Source organism: Chelonus insularis, unplaced genomic scaffold (assembly GCF_013357705.1).
Source record: "Chelonus insularis isolate UGA/USDA-ARS -01 unplaced genomic scaffold, ASM1335770v1 scaffold_277_pilon, whole genome shotgun sequence".
In the NCBI taxonomy this organism is placed as follows: Eukaryota; Metazoa; Arthropoda; class Insecta; order Hymenoptera; family Braconidae; genus Chelonus; species Chelonus insularis.
The window spans coordinates 689,522-714,551 of NW_023276791.1; the positions used below are offsets into that span (position 1 = coordinate 689,522).

Sequence of the window (25,030 nt, forward strand, 5' to 3'; positions counted from 1 at the left end):
ATTTTTTTTTCACCAACCAAACGCGCACTTACCACCACGGTCGTTTATTTCTTTACCTACGTAACTCTCATTTCGACCAATTTAGGTTTTTTGTTGGGGCGGCAACCGTTGACTTTACAACTGAGGCCTCATCTTTAGCCATCCATCTCTCTTTATCGTTTCCTTTTATTCTTGCCACTTCTGTACTCACTTGGATACCTTTTCAAGTATTATTACTTGTCTCTTTTTATCTCTTATATTTACTCCCTCTCTCTCTCTTTATATATCCAAGTGACTCTCATACTCGATCTCTATTTCCATACCATAAATGAACACGCATACATATTAATACTCATGTGCATTGCCTACACAACCTATGATAAAACATGACTCATACGTTTACTTATTCACTCACTTCCGCGATTTTATAGGTTTCGCTACTCCAAAATCTTACTTTGGATTTATTCAATAATCATCCATTCATTCATTCTAGATTCCAATACATTCTATAATGTATATATTTTTTTAATAATAATAATAAATCTAAAAATGACTATTTGAACATTGAATTAAAATTTCAAACATTAAATTTAAATAAAAATAATATTCATTATTGTTTTTATTTTATTTATGCGAAATAATTAAATTTTAATAGCTAAAGTTCATTAATTACCAAGAGACATAAATTTATATTTATTTATTCTTTTGAATTAAATATTAATTAATTGTTAACAAATGTTGTTTTTATTGAGGCCTTAACTATACTGGTAATGCATCACTTTAAAAGTTTATTTAAATTAAAATGAGGTTAATAAAACATGATTTTTTGTTTTCAAGTTCTTTTTCAATGTTTGAATAATTGCATTGACTTAAACTATACACATGAGTATGTAGATTAAATCGGGAAAAGAGTCATGGTCAACTTCTTGCCGTTGGCTACTTAATAATCAGCTCTTGTCGACTCATCGAAACCTAAACGATTCAAGTTATCAAATGTAAGTCTTCTAAATTAGACATGTTCCAGTTTTAGACTTATAAAACTGCAAATTAATTAACAATTTACAATCATTATAGTCTCGACTTTGTATATTTAATTTATTTTTGCATTTCATGCGAAAAAAAGTGCTCTAATAATATTGATAATAGATTCACTAATACTTTTTGATGAAAAATATACTAATGTTTCATCATTTTATCTTGATATCAAGTAATTAACCATATCACTCGCCCCAGGGAGGGTCATTTCATTGCTTACGTAAGCAATTTAATCATATTTTCAAAAATTGAATTTACGTCTGATGCAATTTTATCAATGTTTTGTTAATTGATAAAATAACTTTAATGGAAATTATGAAAATAAGTTTTATTAAAATGTATTCTTTTTTTTTATTTATTTATTATCTTTAAACCATTTATGTTCATTATAATTAACAAAAATATTTATGATCAAGTTCTAAAAATATCTCATTTTTCAATGTAGGAATCAATAAAAATTTTTATCTATTTTTAATTAATTTAGTGACATTCGTGAGTTAAGGCCAACATATTACTTGTTATTTGATTATTAAACTGATTAATTCAAGTTAGAAAAAATTTTTTATTGCATTATCCATTAATTAGTAATGATTATAACGATATTTATATCGATTACCAAACATTAACTCGGTTTTTTCCACTATTTTAATCCATAGTTTCCCTATATTTTTAATTGCACATAATGAATATTAATTATCGGAAAACTAATTCTCGTACCTGGTACCTCGCACAAATATTCTTTATTACATCATAACTTGGTAACTACTTCACTGATTAACGTTTAACAATGTACACAGCCATATTCATCAGACAATTTAGAATTTTTTTTTTCTTTTCATTATTTGACAGGAAGAGAAATGATCAACTTTTATAGTAAACAGAATAAGTAAGACACAAAACTAAAAGATGGAAAGTTGTTTAATATTTATTGTCTATCGTTGGCCTCTATTCACATTTTTTGATCCGGAATCATCGCATTAAGATTCGTGATGGCCACTGTCAATACATGGAAAATATTTGAATACGATTAAAATCGCATATGATTAAGAGATAAAGTGACTTCGTGTACACTCATTCGCAACTAAGTTTATGAGCATCATTTAAACTTATTCGATCATTAATTCAATGTTAAGATAAATATCAGAATTTTTTAATATATTATTTATGAATGTGTTATACATTAGATTAATTTTTGAGTTTAATTGAACGTTTAGTTTTTGAATAATTAATTGTTAAATTATTACTTTCATAAATAATTCTTTTAATACAAGCTAAAGATTCTATTTTTATTAATAAAAAAATATATCTTAAAACAACAATAATAATGATTATTATTATAAATAAAAGATCAATAAAAATTATTTTCGATTGTGATTAATTTAATAATGATAAAATAAATATATATGCATAATTTAATTTAAACATATTGATGCATAAAATGTTAATGGCTGTTACGAAATTGATGGATTAAATATTCAATGTTAAATTTCACTATTAACTTTTGATTGAGAATATTAATTTGTTAACAAAAAAATGATTCCACCACAATCAATTTAAGCGTAAATAAAAATTAATTGAATAGTCAGAATGATAGGAAATCAATGGTACAAATAGTTTTTATTGAAGAAAGAAAACATCTTACGGTTCTTTTCTAATAATACGGTACTTCGAAAATGACTTTATAACAATGTGAAACCGCTAAATGTTAAAATGTAAAAAAATTTGTTTATTACTCAATTAACGACATTTAGATTCTAATCTTAGAAGTAGCGCATATTACTGAAGAAATATGGAATAAGTAAATATTTAGATGAATATTCTAGATAAAATAGATTAGCATAATGGATAATTTCACCCGATAAAATAAATTGTGCATGCAACGAATGAGAAGTTAATCGTGCGTAGACTCCTGCAGGTGCCGTAATATCTAATGAGGCCATTAGCACGCTGTGCACTGTCGGAGATTTCAACGAGCATTTATGACAACTGATGGCTTACCTGTGCTTCTGTTCCTGCTACATACTGCACTCGAGTTAACAACACAGCATTGTTATGAAATTACATTATTTTGCATACCACAAGAAATAGTAAAAATAACTCATAAATCTTACAACTCATTGTTATCTTTATGCCAATCATTTACTCTTTAGCTACTGTCATTGAGTTTGTTCTTAGAACTATTATTTATTTCATAGATTATTCATAAATCATTGTTGAATAAAATAAAAAATATTTATGTTATTTATTTATATATTATAAATTATAATCAAGTTGTCTTTTATGTTGCAGATTCATGTGATACTATTGCCGACAGATCCTATGGTGAGTAATTCGATTGATGCATTATTTTATTGATGATGACAGAAAACATCTGTGGTATTTAACAGTAAAAAAAAAAATCATTCTCTTTCAAGTATTTAAAAAATTGCAATTTTTTTTTTTTTAATTTAATTTTAATGGTTTGAGAGAAGAGTTGAAACATTTTTATTTACTGTTAAATATTTTTGTAACAATGAAAAAATGTGGGTTTAACTGAGACAATTATTTTTCCTTTTGTTTTTTATTTCTAATCCCACACTTTTATTATTTCTAATTAATATTTATGGTGCTTATATTGTATTTATCTGTAAGTAATTTGAAATAATATTCGTGTCCTTCGTATATTTCCTTCGTGGTTTCTTTTTTACGATCGAATTCTATGAAGTTATCCCAGGCGTATCGTCATCAACGAGCAAAAAATTTGCGTGAATATGATAAATTACAATGCGAATATAATACGCTGTCGGAGATGAAATTTTTCGTCTTTCCATGTCGAATTTTATAACTTTTTCAATTTTTTTTTTTTTGCTATTGTAAAACGTGTCCATTTCCAAGGAGGGGGTGCAGGATATGTCACTTCTTCCCACAAATTTTGATCTCAAACAAAAGTAATTCATCTTCATTGAGTTTGAAAGAAAAAAATAGTGTGCTAAAAAGCTGCAGAGAGCTATACCTGTGGGGTTGAAAAAATCCATACAACATCCGGTGTCTTCTTTTCTCTCATTCTTGTCCTCTACTCTTACTAAGTCGTAAAATTCAGCGACTAAGGTGTTTTATTGTTTTTCATGATTATAAAAGTGGGGATCGGTAGAAGGTGACCGCAGCTAATATTCGCAATATTCAGTAACTACCTTTTTAGATGTAGTAAAAGATTTCATTCCAAGATTCTCTTTCTAATAAAGCGAAAATATTCACTGGATAATTGCAAATAAAATCATCCATCACCAAGCGATCAAAAGATAAAAAAGGCAAAAAGTCATCATAAAAATTCAAACTTCTGGTTGGTGAGATTATTATTATTACTGGGGGAAGAATCAACAGGTTTCGAGTTATAAGAGTGTAAAACGTTTTGAATCAACCCTCCCAAGGGGTATGAATTCTTGTAAAGGGGGTGGTTGGTGTCTGTAGGGGGTCAACATATAGATGCTAGAATGTTGGCATATCAAGTGAAAGAGAACATAGGGCTGTCCTCGACTATCTACCACCAAGGAATATATAAGCCAGAGGGCTGACAGCCGATTAGGGCAAGACGAAAGCACTAACCCCCTATGGAAAACTTAAAATAACATCGTTCGATCATCCGGTGGGTGTCTTGGTCGACAACCAACAGTCTACTTATATATTCCCTCTATCCTTCAATCGTCTAAGACTATCCGGCTTGTTGTCTTTTCTTCCTCACATTCAACCCCTAAAAAATCTTGTATCATTACTCAAATAAACTGTGAATTATTTTCACCTCTTCCTAGTAAATGATGATTGTTGGGGGTTGATTTTAAAGTAGTGGAACAGTCGCGTGCACAATGGAGGTAAATAAACCTGTAGCTTTGACGTGTCCAAGTTGAGCACCTCTTGGATGCTCATTACAGCGTGTCCCGCCCTCGGCGGCGGTTAATCAGAGTATAGGCTAAGGGGAAGGAGAAGACGGGGGTGGTTGGTGACCTCGCCTCAAGCCTTTACTCTTCCTCACGTCTTCACATCTCGTCCTCGCGCCCAGTTTTCGTCTTTCTTTACATCTTCTCTTTTCACTCACTTGTCTTTTTCTCTCATTCACCTTCTTCACCATCACATCTTATCTGACTACCTGCTAGGGCTCGCTTTCAGGCGGTCGATGGCTTCACGAATCATGCCAAAGTACTTTGCATTCACGACGTATCGATCTTGAAAATTAGAGGAAGTGTTGTCCGTTAACACCTGGAATTAGTCTTTTGCTTTTATTGTTATTCTCATTCGCAATTTAATTTAAATATGTTAATGGTTTTTATTTATCTTCTTTTTACCATCAATCGTGCATGAGAACTGATAAAAAGCCTGGAATACTTGAAGTAATAAAAATAATATCTAAATTATAATTATTTCTCTCACTACATTTTCTTTGAATTTAAACTTGTTACTTTTGTAAGTAACTGCCGATATAATTTTAAACAAATTACTGAACATGGTAAAAAATATCAAACTGCTACAATCATAATATTCTATTATGGTAATAATAAAAATTGTTATCATAACTAAAATTATGGTTGTAGTCATTAAACAAATGAGTGTGTGGTAACTACACATTACTGAACATTTTGTTCAGTATGAAATTGATTATAAAAAAAATTGGGATTTATTTAAAAAAAAAATTTTACATCAATAAAACTATAATGTGTATATTTTTTTTAAACACTAATTAACTTTAATAAACAACAAATAATATCATATAAATTATTTTTTTTTTAATGTATTTATATTTTAATCAGCAGCAATAATTACTCTTATCTCACTATCACTTTGTTTTTAATTTCCATATCAAATTATTTGTTTACAAATATCACTGATTAAATAGTTAGATAATAAAATACAAAAAACAGATTAAATTGAAATTGCTTTGAAACTTCGTACTTAATTATTCATTGTACTAAGCATTATCATTAATTATTAAAAAAGAACAAATTATTTATAAATTCAATAGTCACTTAATCATTATCTATTTTTATCGAATTAAATCAATAATGGGTTTAAAAATAAACCATCAATTAACAAATCCATTTTTATGAGGAAAATATGTAATCCCAGTCATTTAAAGTAGACGAATAAATCACAAAAATAGCTGCAAGTGGTGCACAGTTTGGCAGGGGTCTATAATATTAATATAATTGTAGTTGGAATTATTTATGAACAGGAAATGGCTTTGGTGGCAGATGGCAGAGAGAGAGAGAATGATGAAAAGAGTTTAGACATCATTAGCTACAGAAATAAAAGTTTCTCAGTTTGGCTCTTAGGTGAACCGTTAGTGCAGTTAGTTTTTTCAGAATTCATTATCTATGCAGACTTCTGGAGCCGAGTGTGCCAGTAAAAGAATGCAGACGAATTATGTATATAGAAACTGACCGAAGAAGGGAAAAGAAACGTGTGAGAACGTCGATAAATGTACAAAAGGCTTTCTCTGTACCTACGTATTTATTAGCATAATAAGTATATATTACACACAATCTTTTACAATTTGTTTTAAATCCTTTAAACTCCATCTGAGAAAATCATTTCCGAAAATTTCCCTTTCCTGATTATTCATACAATTGCGTAATTACTTCAATGAAAAATTTAATTACATTTATAAATCAAAGTTGAATGAGTTATAAAATTATTTTATCATCACAGGCTTATAACAATTAATTGCAAATATATTTTTTTAAGGAATAATTATCAAAGTATTTAATAAAAAAAATTTGAAGCTTTTACTGGAACTCGATATGCTAAAACTGGAATTAAAATAAAATATTTTTTAATTTAACTATTTAATATGCAAACTAGACTATCCATTATCGTAATTCCCGTCAAATTTTTTAATTCAAGTACCGATACTCGTTATGACTCCATCCCGTTTTTCTTTAACCCTATACCATCAGCGGTGTTGACTTCGGGGAACTCTGGACTGGCATCTGAAACACGTTTGATGGGTATAGGCTAGGAAAAACGTTAACGCCAGTGTCGTTTAAACGACATAGTATACTACTACTCTGTATTGATTTCTCTTCCCTCTTCTTTTTATTTCCCTCTCTTCAACCTGTAATTTTTTTATTCACCCAGTTAAATATCCGAAATACGTAAAAAAAAAAAAATTCTAGGTTATAACGATAAATTCAAGAGTCTCTATTTTATGTTTACATTGGCGAAAATGAGACGACATCATCAGTTTTATCAACACAACATGATCGGTGTCTACTTAATAGTTGATCCTTAGGCGTTGAAAATGTGTTGTATCGTTTAAGCTACCTGGTAAATGTGTTCAACGTTGTCATCTTTTCCACCCTCTTCCTTGGTACTGATGTATTGTACAGCCCACTGTTAAAGATACGCCAGGAGTAATGGTGCCATTCAGACAACTCAAACCCATTAAGGTTTTCTCTTTACCCTCTGACGGTCTTCCCAAAAAAGAGGGAAAGGACTTGAAACATAAGCCACAAAAAAATTATCCATTTCTATCTTTCTTATGCCATTTAAACTTCCTCTCACCTTCTCTCTCTCTCTCTCTTTCTTTATCTCTCAAGACCCTTTTCTCATAATAATTTTAGGGCCTACGCAAATTCGTGGGCCATGCCGATGATTTCCATGAAACCGCGGCAATGTCAGGTACACGTGAACATCCGGTTCAGGATCTTCATTTTCCTTTGAATTTATCCGAATAATAAAAATATTGTTGATGATTATTTTTGTAAAAAAAAAAAGCCGCAATTGAAATGAGCTTATTTGGGTCATAAAATTACCCTCCTCTTTATATAGAAAATACACAACGATCAAGTAAATATAATCGTTTATTTTCTCGCAAGGGAATATTATTATCAAGCTCGTAGCCGCATATATTGCAACACGGCGTCGTCTGTCTTCCTCGAAAAGGAATACTGAATCCGGAATCATGAATGAACTATGCGAGACCAGTCGAAGGCGGCCTATTATTTAGCATAGCCACTTTTTCAGCTCCTGGATACCCGAACCCTACAGAATTGTCGGCTGTCTTTGTGTTACCGCAGACGGATGATGACGACGTGAAGTCACTTAACTTGAATCGCATTTATTTGGAACATATTACTTGAAAACGTTAATCGAAAAAGTTACACAATTTTGGATTGGTGTATTGTTTTTTAGGTCAATTGTATTATTCTTTAATTGTTCAAATTTATTTTCCATTAAATTCTAATAATGACTTTTTGATAAAAAACGGAACAAAATGCTGTTTGATATCTAATTAAGTTCAGTTAATATTATTTATTATTTAGATCATTGAAAATATAGCTTTATCAAAAGCACGCATGTTTTCGCTTTGTTATGTTTACTATAAATAAACTAAGCTAAATAAATAAAAATAATTTTCTTTATTTGAGAGACAATAAAGGTCAGTATATAAATTGTCATTTTTTTTTTTCGTATTAATTGATTTTATTTTCATAGATAACGAATTCAATCCTACCCATTTATTTTTATATGAAACATTTTTCATGTCCTTGAAAAAAATTATAAAATATTTTATCTTTATTTCAACTAAATAATTTATTGTTTAAAAAGATGTTTGAAGATTTGAAAAAAAAAAAAAAACATTGTCTTTAATGTTTAAAAATGATGAAATAAAATGGTTGATTGAAATATAGTTAACTGCGAAAAATAAGGTCCCAAATTTGCTTTGGGGTAACAGATTTTGACGTCAATAAATCGCGGATGTGTTGCGGTCTAATAATGAGACAAAAAAGAAAAGTGGAGCCTATTAAGAATGGAGAAGAGGTTGGCGAACGATTACCAGACTCGCTGATCCGGCAAATGACTATTAATGATGTTTCTTGTCGGATCTGCATCTCTCATCGGCAAACTCGATGGCTAAAGTTGCCGGCATGAGGCTGAAAGAGAAACCAATGTGGTTGCGGCTTGTATAGGTATATTGTATACATATATATATAATATTCATATATAGATAACTAACCTCGAAGAGTAGAGTGAATTGGTTTCGTTACTTTACCGATTGGTGCATATAAGGAGTCTTCAGATTTTAATGCAGTGATCGGGACGTGTCGGGACTACGTCTTAATACCCTAATGTAATATAATGATAATGTAATAGACATTCGACCTAACGATATCTTACCATCTTGCCCTCCTCAACTTCACCTTAAATTTATTCTCTCAATCGCTAACTCCACTCATTTATTATCGTATCGAAAAATTTTAAATCCACCTCTTTGAATATCGTATTAAGCTGTATGCTAATTACAAAACCATTTCATTTTGCAGTTGATCCATTAAAAGAATTATATTTTTTTATACAAATAAAAAATTTACAATACATTTTAAAAAGATTAAATAAAATATTAAATTACTTTAAATGCATCCATTAATTATTTTAAATAATTTTTCTATTAAATAAGTTTAATTATTATTTGAATTGTAATCATTTAGAATTTTAAATTAATCATTGAAAAAATGTATTGCAAAAATTTATTCTTAAATAGTCGTTCAGGAGATGATGCTTGTTCTTTTTTGAATAGATTAGAGTTTGGAAAAATAGATTAAAAAGTATAGTTTTCGATAGAAAAATTTTCTCGCTAAAGTATCAACAACTTTTAGCACTTCGTTAAATGAATATTTTTATGTTTTTATAAGTGGGTGGATTACGTAATCGAGTCTGAATAATAGCTGCCTTCCGGCATGTTAGGGAACAATAGAGTCGAAGAATATAGCGAGAGAAGGATAAAAAGAAGAAATATATATAAGAGGAAGAGATGGGGTTGAAAATACAATACGGCCTTGGGCAAGCCACAATCATGCAGGAACAGATACACAAATCAGGTCGTAAAGCCGATCAATTAAACGGCAGGCCGTCTATCTAGCATGCATTATAACCATTGATTATCTATAATTAAATATTGGCCAGTCAGAGATCAGTGGCTAAATGCAAAGGGTGTGTTTACAAGTCCTTGAATTGGTTTTCGATGACCCAGACCTGTTCCCACAATGCGGGTGGTTGCACTTTCAAACAAAAAAGCTCGTTAATTATTATAGAGGCGAATGATTAAAATAAATTTAATTATCATTCGTTAATTTATATTACCGGTTGTAAAATAAATAACCAATAATTTACGTTATTAAATTATTAAATATTTTTTCTCATTGTTAGAAAAAAAAAAAAAAGTTTCTTCTTCATATAACTTCAAACTCTAATCAATTCAATTAATTTATAATCAAGAAATAAAAATATTTCCAATTTTTTATTTAATATTTATATATTTTTTATTACGTATCATTAAATATCATTAATATAATAAAAAATGATCTTATTTCTAGAAATAAACACTCTTAAAGGATTATTAATAGGAATGCTACAATTTTTTTTTTTTTCCTATTATTATTATCAGAGTAATTGTAAAAAAAAATCGGCTAATTATTTCAAGCCTTAAGGGTCTCTCATTGAGAAAAGTTAAATCTTGTGTTCCTCTCGTTGTTTGTAATATCCCCAGAGGAATATGAAGCCTGCAATAATAATAATTAGGTACAAAAAGTTACTCTTGTTCGCAGGATTGATAAAACACGTTTCATTTGCTGGACGACAGACTCCGTTTAACGTTCGCATGACGTTTGTCTATTAATCAAGCTGTATCATCTTATATTCTCCTTTATATCTGCACAATGATGCCGCCCGCCTTCAGGCGATTTAATCTAATTTGTATCGTCCTTTGTTAATCACGCCGCGGCCCATGTTAATTTGTCCTGTGCAATATGGCCGGATGTGCAAATCTTCGAAACTACTGCGCTCATCATTTGGCAGCTGCCATTTTATCGCTCTTCCTTCATTTCAGTGGATGATTGTACTTACATGACAGTTGTACCGGCATTAATTAATGACTGTAATGACTTATCAATGCGTTAACTTATTATAGAAAAAAGTATCCTATTAATGAAAACAAAAAAAAAAAGGCTGATGATTAATTGTGTTCGTGATTTTCTGTTATTTGATTTAGTCTTGTATGTTGATTCGATAAATCAATTCTGGGAGAATCTTTAAATTAACATGAGTGTGATCATTAAAATTAAATTAACATTAATGAGTTTAGACGTGTAGTTAAATAGTTTTGTTGTTAAATATTTTATTAAAAAAAAAAAATATTCCCTACATAGTTTTCTATATTATTTATTAGCTGAATACTTGATAAAATTAAATTTATTACTTAGACGTAGGTATAACTAGCTATAATTTAATTCGCTCAATATATTTATTACATTCAATTAAAGGAAATCCTTGTGTTATCAATAATTACAAGAAAAATTAACAAAAATTTTCAATTATAAAAACTTATGGGTGATTACGTTTTGCTGATAAAATATTATTTAAATTTGATAACATCAGTTTCATTGTTGACTTTTAAAAAATAATTTATCAAAAATATTAGAAAGGTTTTGAATACATGAATAACTTGAATTGACTTGTGTTATGATGCATAAAATCCTCCGACTCATTGATAGAATTAATTTTATTCAAATGATGACGCGTATTTTAATCTTCAAGGGTCAGCATAAAGCACCCATCAGGTAATCATCCTAAAATATTAATCTAAAAAAAAAAATAGATCAGTAGATGATTAATTTAAAACTTATTTTTTATAAAATAAAAACTTACATTTATTACTGAATAAAAATAAATTTCAAATGCAAAGTACATCATTTCTGCTATCGATAAAATATAAATTATTAAAAAAAAAAAAATGTAAAACTGATATTGGCAATTCATTATTCAAAGCTCCAGTCAAAAATAAAATTACACTAATTAATATTTTTATAATATCCACTGCATTGCTGTGCCACTAAAAAAAAAAAAAGAATAAATAAAAAAAAATGATAAATAAATGAATCAGAAGCGTTGGATCGTTAGTTTTCTGATGTAAAAGACATTTCACAGTATGTCTGGGTGTACAGAGTGGGATCGACGTTCAATACATTAAGTACAGCTCGTCGAAGAGATGATGGATAGGCCAATATAAGGTCTGAACGGAAACGCGTGTACTCTCTCGCTCGGCAAGTAACGAAGTGAGTAAAGAAGGCATTGATGAAGAGGCGGAGGAGGAGGCGAGTAAGGCCCCCTGAGATACGACAGCCACTAAAGAGTGGACGTAGGCACATATTAAACAGTATTATTTATTGCCCCCCGCTTGGGCCTTTGATTTGATTTAGCAAACAGTATCCGTAACAAATTGATAAGCGTTCATGGTCGGCAAGATCTGAGGCCCAAGCAAGCGTGGACGCAGTTGTCGGAGGCAGGTCAGGGACGGACGATGAGTATAAGAGAGAAACGATGTAGTTTGCTACCCTGACCGCGCGATATCTTCGTGAGAGGGCGCCATTAGCATAGTAGGACCCCCCACGGCGAGTGCTCAGACCCTTCACTGCGTGGTACACATTATATAAAGAAGTCTGATATATAAACCGAGACCCATTGATTTATGAATCCAACGATTCCTTTAATTATAATACGATATTTATTCAGATGAGCCATGCCGAGTATCAAGTCACGCTGCTATATGGTAATTCCTCTTCGCGTTGCCTCCCACTCGATTCGCTTGCTTCGATTATTTTTTATCGATATCTCTCATCCAGGCCACCCACCCCAGCTTGCAGCAATCTGCAATACGCGGTTTTACTTTCAACTAGTCGTAATTCTCGTTTGTTTCTTTCTTACATTCTCTTCTCATTTCTTTCTTCTATCCTTCTGTATACCAACCTAGGCGTCGCATCTACGCTAGTATAAGCTAGCATTATACACTAAAGCTGCAGTTACGACCATTCGAAACGACTTAGTTACCACGCTCAAGAAATAGTTATGAGGATTTTATAACGTTCACTGACACTCGATTGGATCACGTATCGAATCGACTTTGAACATCACAAGAACCTAATTAAAAAGTACTGCCTTTTCTTTTTCTTCCTCTTCCTCCTCCAGTTGCTTCCATCTTTATTTATATACCAATGAGAAATTCTACATTGTAACTGAATCGATCATTTGTGATATCTATACATTTCTAAGGATTCATTAATATATATTATATGCTTGCAATAATATTATAAGAAAATCATGTACAACTTGTTCGAATAGTTTGCCTGATTAAGATCGTGACGTGATTGATTTCTTGATATATATTTTATATATATATACATAGATTAGTGATGCAAATACACTCTCCAAATTGATTCAAATAAAAATAGATCATGTTCTTTTAAAACTAGATACTTTAATAATTAATTTTTAATCATTATTTGTTGCCATAAATTATTATTATTATTATTATTATTAACTTTACACATAAAATTGAAGTTTAAAATAATTATTAGCTTTTTGGAGAGATCAATTCAATTAAATGATTGATTGTGAGCAATTTTGCCAATTTTATCAAATTATTTACTGGTAAAATATTTATTTAGCGATCTTTATATCTATCACTGGGCAATATTTAACCGTAATTCTTTATTAATGCATATTATATATTGCTACAAGGATATTACAAAAGAAAATAACGTATAGCTTGTTCAAATAATGCAGCTGATTAAGATCGTGACGTGATTGATTTCTGGATATACCTATATATGTATGCATTAGCGATGCAAATACAAACTTGAAAGAATTGCAGAAATTATACATCATGCCCACAAGCTCTCCAGTAAATTATTGACGTATGCCTAAGGATAATTTTTTTTCATGAATTATAACTTTAGGAGAAAGTTTAGAGTTGGAATAATATTTAGTTTAACTTGTAGAAGAAAAAAAAAAAAATACCTGCGTGTTATATATGTCTATGCAATGTGTATACACACATATACAGAGTTAAATATAACTAATATGTTCCTTTGGATGATGGCATATCTTTCTCAATTTACCCCTAATGTTTTCTCTCTCCTTCTTATCCTAAAAGACGCGGCATAAATCAAACGCGAGCCCTCGGCATTCTACTCGAGATCGAGGATCGATCGGCATTCGTTCCGATGCGATTTCAGGCCCGGGAAACGTTTTAATCGTACCGCTAAACATTCATGGCTCGTCTTGAAGGCCCGCGCCACGTCGCCGGCGGCCAACCAACAACGGAAGAAGATCTGTGTCCTTCTCGTTGTTTTATCACAACTGCATCCAATCCTTTTTCGAAACACGTCCAAGGGTCGGAAAGACAAAAAGATAATTATCAAATACCTCCTGTGATTTTGCTCTGAATTAAAACGAATCTGAGTGATTATTTTAAATTAATTTTTTTTGGTATATTTTGTTTGTAATAACTACTTGATTAATTTTTAATCGTAATGTTACTGATACCTCATAATTTTTTTTCATATAATAATCATTAAAATCAAGGCTTTAACTATAATCAACGAGTTAGTCTTCTTTGTTATTATTTTTTTATGGAAATATATTTGGTGACCTACATTTTGAGAATAGTTTATTGTTTTATTGATTTAAAAAATAAACAATAGATTTAAATAGCAAAGCAGTTAAATAATAATTTCAAATAAAATCGTACTTTGATTGCTTTAAGGTTATTAATGCCTCTTTCTCCTCCCGTTTCATAGTGTCCCCTCTTCTTCCATATCCTTGTTGTTCCCTCCCTTTTCTCTCACCCCCCTTCTCGACCCATGCTTCGCTTCTTGTTCCGCTCCCTCCCCTCCCCTTGCTCCTCATTGCCCCTTTTCTTCACCTGGCGTTCACCACCCCCATTGTTCCCCTCCTCTGTCCCCGTTCTTTCCTTGCCTCCCCACGGCTCCCGTGTTATCACCCCTCGCCTCCTCTCACTTTCCTGCCTTCCTTTCTCCCGCCCCCCCTCTCTTCTGCAACCCCTCCCGTGCTCTGTCTTCGCTGTCCTCTCTCTTGCCCCCGCTCTTCTCTGTTGGCTCGTCCTCTGGCTTCCCGTCCCTCTCTTCCTCGTGCCCTTCCCCTTTCCTCCTTTCCCCCCCTGCTCCTTTTTCTCGCCTATTCTGATCCCTCGCTCGTCTCCTTTTCCTTCACCTCCCTCTCTACCTTTTTTCTCTCTCCTCCCTACAGCCATCCCCTACCCTCTGTCTTTCCCCTCCACACCCTCCTGGCGCTCTTTCCCACACATCAGCCGAGTGCACTTTGCTAGCCTCACGCATACTTATTCAGACCGCACCGTCACTTCTATCCCCACGACATATTACTCATGCATGACTAAGCAGAGCCTAGTCAGTATTCGCACTCGTTTATGACAATTACGTAGCAATATGTTTAACCACAAGTTGGTCTCAAAATTCGCAAGCCGGCATATTCATAGTAAATGAGTAAGAAATACATGATATGATATTAAAAATAAATGTATCAACATGAACAAACCACAAAGCCCTAGGTTCATTTATCGGCGAGAAGCAGCTGGCAGTAAAGATTCATATATAACAAAATGTTTCCCCTGAGTGATAGTCTTATCGAGAGAGTAGATCACGTGGTGTGTGCAACAACTCTCAGTTCACCATGATTTCCCGGGAGCCATCGATCCGCAGGACTCATGTTGGTACTTCTCAGCGTATCATACTCCCCGCCCACTTGGTCTCCTGGTTCTCATTGCGCTGTGGCGTACCTCGCTCCTTGCCCCAACCACCGTAGCCCCCTGCGTTCGACCCACTTCTCTGTCGCGCGATTTGTGTGGCGGCTCGTGCCCGTTCCGAGCGCTGCTGTTCCTCTACACGCGTTTGTTGTTCCGCCGCTTTTCCGCTCACCTTCCCGCCACTGGTCTCCATGTATCTCCGCCCCTGGCTCGTACTTCTCGCTGCCACGTTTGTCCTTAGCCGCTGGTCGCGTCTCCTCTCCTTTGTACTCCTCCCTCTGACTCTCTCGCGCTTCCGGTCCCGCACTCCTACATCCCGAGACCACGCCCTTTTTTACCTCACCTTTCCTACGCGTCTCTCTATCCCTGTCCTCCCTTTCCTCCTGGCACCTACTCATCTACTTTTTTCTTCACCTCTTCCCCGCCCTCTGATCTGTGCAGCGGATCCGCTCCTTCCCCGCTGCTTCTCCGCATGTTGGTATCGCCTGCCATGCTGGCCCGCTGGGTGCATGCCCTGCCCGTCACCTCGTATCCTGTCACCTTCGTGTCCCGCCCACTCTTCACCCCTGGCCGCCTGACGCCATACCCTGTTGCCCGCGCTGCTTTGCCCGTCCCCTGCATTCCGTCCTGCCTGCCACTGTAACTGATGTCACTGTTCTCTTTTTGTCCTCCCTCGGTCTTACTGCCGCTCGATTTGTCTAGTACCTCGTTTTCTGCATAGCCCCTTCGTCGCACTGTTCTCACTGTCCCCCGAATCCGTTCGTCTTCTTTTGTCTAAATTTGTCCCTCTTTTTGCCTGCCCTTCTTCCCCTTTGTGTCCCCCGGCGTCCGGCCCCGCCCGTCACTCCCTCCACATGCCTCGCTTTTTTTCCTTTGTCAGCGTTTCTCCTACCTGACTCTTTGCCTGGCTCCCTCCCAAACTCCCCCCCCTCGGTTCTTTTTCCGTCCCGACTCCTGGCATGCACCCTCCTCCCCATCAACATGTTCCCCTGCCTTCCTTTACCCCCACTGTCATCGTGCCGCATCCATTCCCCTGCCCTTTCTCTTCCGCCCCCACTTATCCTTTGCTTTTGTTCCCACCTCCTTTCCCCTGGGTTTTTCCCTCCACGGTTCGTTTTCGGCGAGTCCCCGCCTTTTTCTTTCATTGTTCCTTGCCTTTGTCCCCCCAGTTCCCTCGCCCTTGAACCCGCCCATCATGGCATGTAGAGCATAAGTTTGTGTCTCTAGTTTTTCATCCGTGTGATAAAATGACTAAAGCAAATAGAAGATGCGCGACAAGAGGAAAAATGGCAAAGTCTAGAATTGCGAAAGGGACGTCACGTGCTGGTCTCTTTGTCTCTCTCTAGTAGCTTCATTCTTTAGTGTACGAGTGAATTCGGAAACAAACAAACATCTGAGACGTACGTCTCTGATGATGAGGAGGACTCGTTTGTTTAGTCTCTGTCGTTTTCCTCTTCTACCTTTACTCTTTCTCTCTTTCACTTGTCTTCTCTATAGAAAAAAGAGAACGAATGCGAATTTTGTACACACATGTTTTTCTATATACCATCTGCACCCTCTGGCAACTTTTCTCAGTAAACTTCCGGTAAATTTTTAAACGTAACACTAGAGTAAATAAAAATAGTAAGAAAAAATGATGAAAGGTAAATTGTAATAGATTGTAGATTCTCTATTCAGTATACTGAATATTTTGTTAAAATTTTATTAAAAAAGCTCGAAGAATTTTTGAAACTAACTTGGTACAGTTCAGTCGTACATGAAGAATCTTGGCATCAGAAAGAAGAAACGAATTTCGCCAAAAGCATTCGTGTGTTCTGGATAGCGGGGACCTGCCAGGAGCAAAATGCCTGGTTATTTTCCGTCCGAGCTGGTACACGCGCCGAGTCGCAGAATAATCCAAAGAAGCTGGACAAGGGGATGAGAGTAAAGAGGACAGGGGGATGAACAAACGGAAATTTTCCCTTTAAAATGCGGAATGCTCGAACGAAACTGGCGGTCGATGGAGTCAGGGTTGGAGACGTTGAGAAAAGTAGAGGAAACCTCGAGAGGGTGGAGGACCCTCTTTCCATTGAGTTCGTAAATGGTCCTCTCCTTTCTTCCTTCCCCACCTCCGTCTCCACCTACTTCTTCTTCTTAACCTTCTTATCCTTGAAAGTCTTGCAGCCAGAATCCATTTACCTTAATATCTGACCATTATTTAATTCCGTGCTTTTCACGTATTAGCAGTTTATTGAAAGTATTATTATTTTTTTAATTATTCTGTGCTAATGTTATAGTACAAGGATGGTGCAGGAAAAGAAAAAATAAATAGATAAAGAAAATATAAATAATTTAAGTGAAAAGTATATTGATGACAGAATAGAAATAAAAATAATACAAGGATGTTTACTTCTAAATGAAACAGGTTGAAAGTTTAAATTAAACGTTAAGATTTTTTCTGACAAACTGACAAGAGAAAATTATAATTAAATATGAGTGATTAACGATACTACGTCATAATTATTTTGAGTTGTGTTTTTTTTCTGCATAAATAAGTATAAATTTCCGTAAATAATATTTTAACATAGAAATTGTTTAATTTTGAAGAGATTAAGTAGAAGATACTGACTAAATAAAGGTGTGATATTACATGACAGTTTGTACAACCAAAAATAGGGGAAACCGGGGCAATATGGGGTACTCCAAAAAATAATGGAAAAACTAAAAAAAGTGTTCCATATAAAATTTTTTGTAGGTTATTTCCTATTTTTTTGTTAATGTAATTTCTTTCATTAGTTACAAGCTAAAAAAAAACCTTTCTTAAGAAAATTAAAGTAAACATAATTTCTTAGTTTTTCCATACCGCCCCAGTTTCCCCTTCATTCATTAAGAATTTCATTACACTTCTCAATTTTTTTTACATAACACCTTCATTTATTCATGTCTTCAATTAGTCTAAGGACAGCTTGATTATCAGGTCAATTTAAATTTGGCAATTGCCCACAGTATAAAAAATACACATTAACCTTTTGCATCTACCCATATAATAAAAAAATATATTTTTGAATGATTAAATATTTCAGTGACAACTTTTTTATAAAGCTATGATTAAAAAATTGGTCATCAACCAATTATTTTTTAGAATATTCATCTCTTTTAAATTCTAAAGAAAAAAAAAAAGTAGGAATCGAATGAAAAAATTCATCAAAACTCTGCTTCCTGTTATTATATATGAAGGGTAGTCGATTTTCTAGTAGAAGCTTGGTGCAGAGAAAGCGCAAGGGAGGAAGCCAATTCAATTACACATCGCGAATTGGGGTGGAGAGAAAGTCCAGTCTAAGAAATGGCTAGAAATTGAAGTCAGTATGTGTGTATGTTATTTCGTTGGCAGTCTACAAACTCTTTGACCATTGGTTGAACTTCGCAGTCTCATGCTTCCGGTCCTTGAACCAAAAAAATCTCAACACCCTCGTCATTGATGAATCTATCGAAAGCTTAATCAAATTAATAAAGAAATACCATTGCCTACAATAATAGAGAGGAAAAAAATATTATTTATTTACTTTTTTATTAATTTTCTTATTTATATTAGATGGAAAAGTAACTTAATTGGGATTCTTGTGCACCCTTATAGGTAGCGGAATTGGGCCTTTCTAGGCGGAAATCTTTTTGGGTAATATTTGCCTTGGAATGATGATTTTGGGCGTAAGGGAAAAGTACTCGTAAGCGACAGAGTGAATTGAAGCGCGGAAACGAGGTCGGTAGTGGTCGCAACCCCTTTATTAGATTACCTAACATGAATACAATGGTACGAGTGCGCACATACTTGGCTAAAAGTTCATACCGAGAACCCTTAAGGTTTATTGTCTTGTTCTTATTCTCAAGAGTTGCTCGTCTATTTGTTATCACCATTTTATAACTCAAGGAATTTTTATTTGATCGATTTTCTTTCAAATCACTCAATCCATCCTATTCATTATTAATTCAAAATAACACTTGTAAAATTTTAATCTTATAAAAAATAATAATAATAGATTTTTTAAATAATTGAATATTCTTCTTTGGTGCAGAAAAATTTATCTAAAATTTATACTTTGATTTTTTCAAAAGTTCTGATCAAATAGTAACGTTTGAAAACTTTTAATGGTCGACTTGGGAATTCATTCTGTCGTATGTGCATTAAAGTTTTTTCAACTTTTTTTTTTTCACCAGCATTGCAAGAGTTAGAAGAAACGATAATGACTGAGCAGCTGCACACATTTTGGCACCCTGATCGTGAATCATTTTTAACTCACCCCAAGTCATCTTTAAAAAAAAAAAAAAAAATCAAACGTAAATCTTTTGATTAAAATACATAGAAAAATGTAATTTTAATCTCAATGAATAAAATATCGCAAAATGGTGGTGTCTTTCTGGTTAGTTATCACTAAAAAATATTCATTAAAATTCAATGATTCATGTCAGCTCTGTCTTAACACTTTCTTGGCATTTGTATTAATTAAAAATCATTATACCTTTAAATGTTGAATTGAATAATAAACAACATCTGTGAACAATAAATATTTTTCATCAACCTTAAGTGGAAGTCGTCCATGAAATAGGAGGATATAGAATTAAATATGCCGCTAAGTAACTTTAATTTACACAATTAATCTTACGTAGAAATCGAGACATATCCTTACAATATTTTTATTATCTTGAAAATTAATCATAATAATTCACATGTGTAGACTTTACAATGTATACATTGTAAGGGGACAGTTGCAGAAAACCGGACGTTTACAAGATTGGGTTTCAACATGCAATGTTAAATATACATAGATAACATAATATACATACCCTTTATTTTAATTTTTTTTAAAATTATTCACTGAAATAATCATGACAGCTTCATTCAGATTCATTCATTAATTAATTAACAATATTTTACAACAGATTATTTACATCATGTTCATATGGAGATAAGCTGGATACCAACACTGAGAAAATTAATAATTAACAAAAATAATCATTTTTCAAGTTGAAAGAATTTTTTTCCATTATCTTTCAAGTTTTAAATAAGTAATTAAAAATGTCAGTAACTTAATTATAAATGAGCTGAAGCATTTTATTTGAAAAAGAACTTGGGATCAAGGTCCCAAGGAAAATGAAGAAACTCAGCAAGGAATAAAAAAAAAAACTTCATATCAAGTTATTTTTCCTCCAATCTCATTCCAAACTTTATTTCACTTTTTATTCTTTTTCCCAACTTTCTCATCGACGATCCAAGTACTTTTTAAGCGACACATACATACACTTATGTACCTGGAGCTTCTTTACGTATGAAGAAATTCGAGCTAGTGTGATGCATTGAGAGTGCAGCCAAGCAAGATGTAGTTGCCTGACATATTGAATCGTCATAAAGCATTTGCGTGCATCAGATGAGGTTTATTGTCCTGTCATTCACTCATCATCCCCCGCTTTAAATCTGTGTGTGTATATATAAATATATGTGTGTGTATTTTTTATAAGCATATGCAGACGTGTATGTGTGGATAATAGGTGGAATATATTGGTGATTGTATATGAGAATGAAGAATAAAATGAAAGAAAAAAAATAAACCACCCCTAATTCTCTTTAGTACTAGTGCTTTCTCACTCTTGCAAGTACACCCCCTAACTAAAGCCGACCGGATTTGTGATTCGAGATATTTTTATACCGGACTGTTGCGTCTTGAGACGAGTACAGGGATTAACGTATATCGCTAGTACAAGACGAGCTTCTTGAAATGGTAAGATCACTGTGAGACGAATCTCCAATAGGATAGAACACTTTTCTGTATTTTTTTATTTTATTTTTTTACTACAGTGTACTTGTGATGTAACATCATTCTATGTAATGATTATTATTAATCAAATACAACGGCAAATATTTTATTTCATTGTATTTTTTTTTTTATCTCTTGTTGCTGATTTTATAATGAGATTTCTACCTTGAGATTTATTGAATGAATATTAGATATGTTTCATTGAGTAAAATTGAAGTTAGATTGAAAATCGTTCAGGCAATTTTTTTTTTATTCAAATATTGGCATTGATGGCCTTTAGGATCATTAACAAAGTCACCGAGACCATTATTCTTTGATTCACTATAGAAAATTCAAGAATATTCTTTCGATTATCGTATGTATGTTGGAGAGATTCTATTGAATTTTTTCTATTCATTGGTGTGATAAATTTTTCTCTGGTTTTGTAGAAGCTATTTACCTTTTTTCATCAAACTTTAAATGATACTTGAATCAAATTTTCTCGTTTCATACAAAAATTGTGTCATTTTTTTCAATTAATAATTTATTCAAGTGATCCCAATTTTAAAATATTTCATTCAACAACTTTCAATTTTATTTTCAATTCATTTATTCAACAAATTATAAGAACATATTTACTTTATCATTTTTAATTATTGATGAATATTTTAATTCATAAAAAATTCTCTGTATTTTGATAAAAAAATTAAAATATTGATTTTGATAATGAAATTAAAATAATAAGAATGTTTTAATGATGAAGTTGAACTTGGAAAGCATTAGAAGAACTCTAGGTTAAATTTTGATCATCAAAGATCTAAAAAAAAACATCCAGTTATTGTTTGTTATTATTAATCAGTTGCTTTATATTTCATTTTGCTGTTCGTCCTCCATTTTTTATAGTCTTAATAAAGGATAGAATTTTATAGTATTTTATTTCGGTAAAAGAGCCGTGGGCAACGTGTGGAATCCATCAGAATAGGTACATAACGAGAATAAAAAAAGAAATGAGAAAGGAAATCAGTTTCCAAGATCGAGGTAAAAAAGCACATATAGCTCATATAAAACTTCCCATGACCTAGAAATTGAAAGTTTCTAAAGAATCGCGGTGGATTTGCCTTGAAAAACAGACGTTTTACCCCTTGTTCGACCCTTCTTCAAAATTTAGGTGAATAGAACATTTTTTTTTATAAAGTCCTGTGATATTCGTCCCTATATAAACGATTTATAAAATTGAGTGAATATGCAGGATGCCCCCTTCTCTCCTGTTTTTTATTCATTTCTTGCATGGTGATCTTCCAAAATCACGAAATTTACCTGAACCCCGTCATTCCGTGATACTGTACGACAGCCCCTTGTCCTCCATTACTTCGTCGATGTTTTGGGGTCGAACGAACCCGTCTATAAAAAATTCTCAGCGTCAGATTTCACCCTAAAATAACGCTTTTTCACACAGTTTTTACGCAGTAGTGATAGTGACAGACTCTTGCGTTTTTTCACAATCCTAAAATTCATGTACACGAATTTTTTCAATCTCAAATGGATTTTTTTCTATCAAATAGCAGCACTGAAGGTGCTGTAAACCATTGGAATATTTAAAATTAATCGTAATTAATTTTTAAATAGGAACAAAAAATTTTCTTTCATTCAGAATTGAATTGAAAATTAATGTAAAAGAGGAATAAAACATTAAGCAGAGCGATTAATCGATATCTTTTCATATTAGATGATCCCTTGAGAGTGAACTATCTTGTATAGAGAAAAAAGTACGACGATATCCATCAGAATACTACTACTGTTGAAATAGAATCGGCGACAAAGGGAAAAACTTTTGTATATGGGCGGGTGGGTAACCACTTTTGGGGATTGATTGATATCTCGCGACTTGATCTAGGGCTGGCTTCACTCTCACGAAATTAGCAATTCGATTGGAATTGGAAGCCCTTTCCAATCATTCTGCGTTAAAGAATCAATGCTATTTCGTCAATGAACTACTCACATTCATTTCTTTTTTTATGTTCTTATTTATTTCTTACTAAAATACTCTAAACTCAACATCGCCATCTAGCATTATCAAACCTTCAATTTCTACTTAATAAAAAAATTTTTTCCATTATCTGGACACTTATTCTTAACATTCGAGATCTGATTATCATCATCAAACATGCAAAATCAATTTCTTAAAAAGCACTTTCTTGAATAAACTTCAAATTATTATCAGTCAATGAACTGATATTTTAAAATGTAACTTAAATTGAATTTAATTTATTTAGATTTGAAAAAAATTGATTTAATTAAAACAACACGAACTTAAACACCCTGACTACTAGAATAAAGTATTTGCTAACAGGAAATGCTCAATAATTTGCTCAATTTGTTATTTAATATTACAAATGGCGTGACGATGATCTGAATAGCAATCAAGTACCTCTCATAAATATTTTAGATATTAACATTAATAAAAATATAATTCTTCAATTAACTTGAAAACGAAATGTCTCAAAGTCTCTTACATTGAGGTTATCAATACTTGGTTTACTTGTTGCACGATGTTTGATTTATTCGATATTACTCAGCGATAATATTATTGACACGTGAGGCATGTAAAATTGAGGCGTGCTCTTGTTATCATCTTACCTGTCACTTCGGCCCCAATAACTCTAAGGTCTATTTGCCAAACGATTATTATTATAAATATCGAAAAGATAGTGAAATTAAAATGAAATAGCAATTAGTTTCAAGTTACTTTTACTCATTCCATTATAATACTTCCATAGCACATTTAGTTAACAATAATTATTACTCATATTACATTTAATTTATATATTGCTATTGCATTATAAGTAAATTTATATATAAAAGGTATCAAGTTAATATAATAATTGGCCAGGGAAAAATGAGAGGGGAAAGCCCAGCATATAGTGTATACTGTATCGTAGCTAATTACTGGAGCTCGCTAATTACGAATATGCAGAAATATGGTTCGTTTGCGTGTTAGGGAAATCTTGTTGATTGTCAGACTTACATTGCTGCAGTCATGTTTTTTTTTTTTTTTCGTTTTTTCTTTTTTTTCCACTCCTGATGTAACGAAACGTCACGCCAATTAATTTTCCGTCGCATGAGTCTGCGAGAGGGAGATCATCATCTCATCATCAATCATCATTTCCGTGCGGAAATCTGTCGAGTTAAAGTTAAAAATAATTATATTATTGGAATATGAAATAATGAATAATACTAGAGTAAAATGACAATGTTTACTTGATAATAAAAATAATTTATAATAAGTGTTGTTGATGATTATTGAATGATATCTTGATTTATATATTACGTATACGTTCCTGGAATTATTTACATGTTTGATTAAATACTGTAACTGATAACTTAAGACTTTTCATGTTGCCCTGGTGTGTTCTTTTACCACACGGTAAAAGACTTGAGAATGCAGACGTGAACTCACCCAGCGGGTATATCTTGTCCGTTTGTACAGATAAAAAAAACGTTCGCGAGAAATCAAGAATTTGCTCGACAGTTATTCTAGGAATTAAGTGTTCGTGCTATGCATTATAAATCATTTGAATAAACTACGATTATCAATAATCATTAACAACTATTATAGAACTTGCAAATATCTATTTATTTTAATAACTCACAAACATATAATCTC

The 25,030-nt window shown here is 32.7% G+C and overlaps 1 protein-coding gene across 2 annotated transcripts in view; it reads left to right on the forward strand.

The window, feature by feature from the left end:
* The window catches only part of LOC118073252 (POU domain protein 2-like), a 95,896-nt gene that overhangs the window by 12,840 nt on the left and 58,026 nt on the right, over positions 1-25,030 (forward strand). For both annotated transcript variants that reach the window (XM_035093642.1, XM_035093643.1), the window contains exon 2: positions 3,304-3,336. In XM_035093642.1, the coding sequence (XP_034949533.1) occupies positions 3,304-3,336 (33 nt within the window). The remainder of the gene's footprint in view (positions 1-3,303; positions 3,337-25,030) is intronic.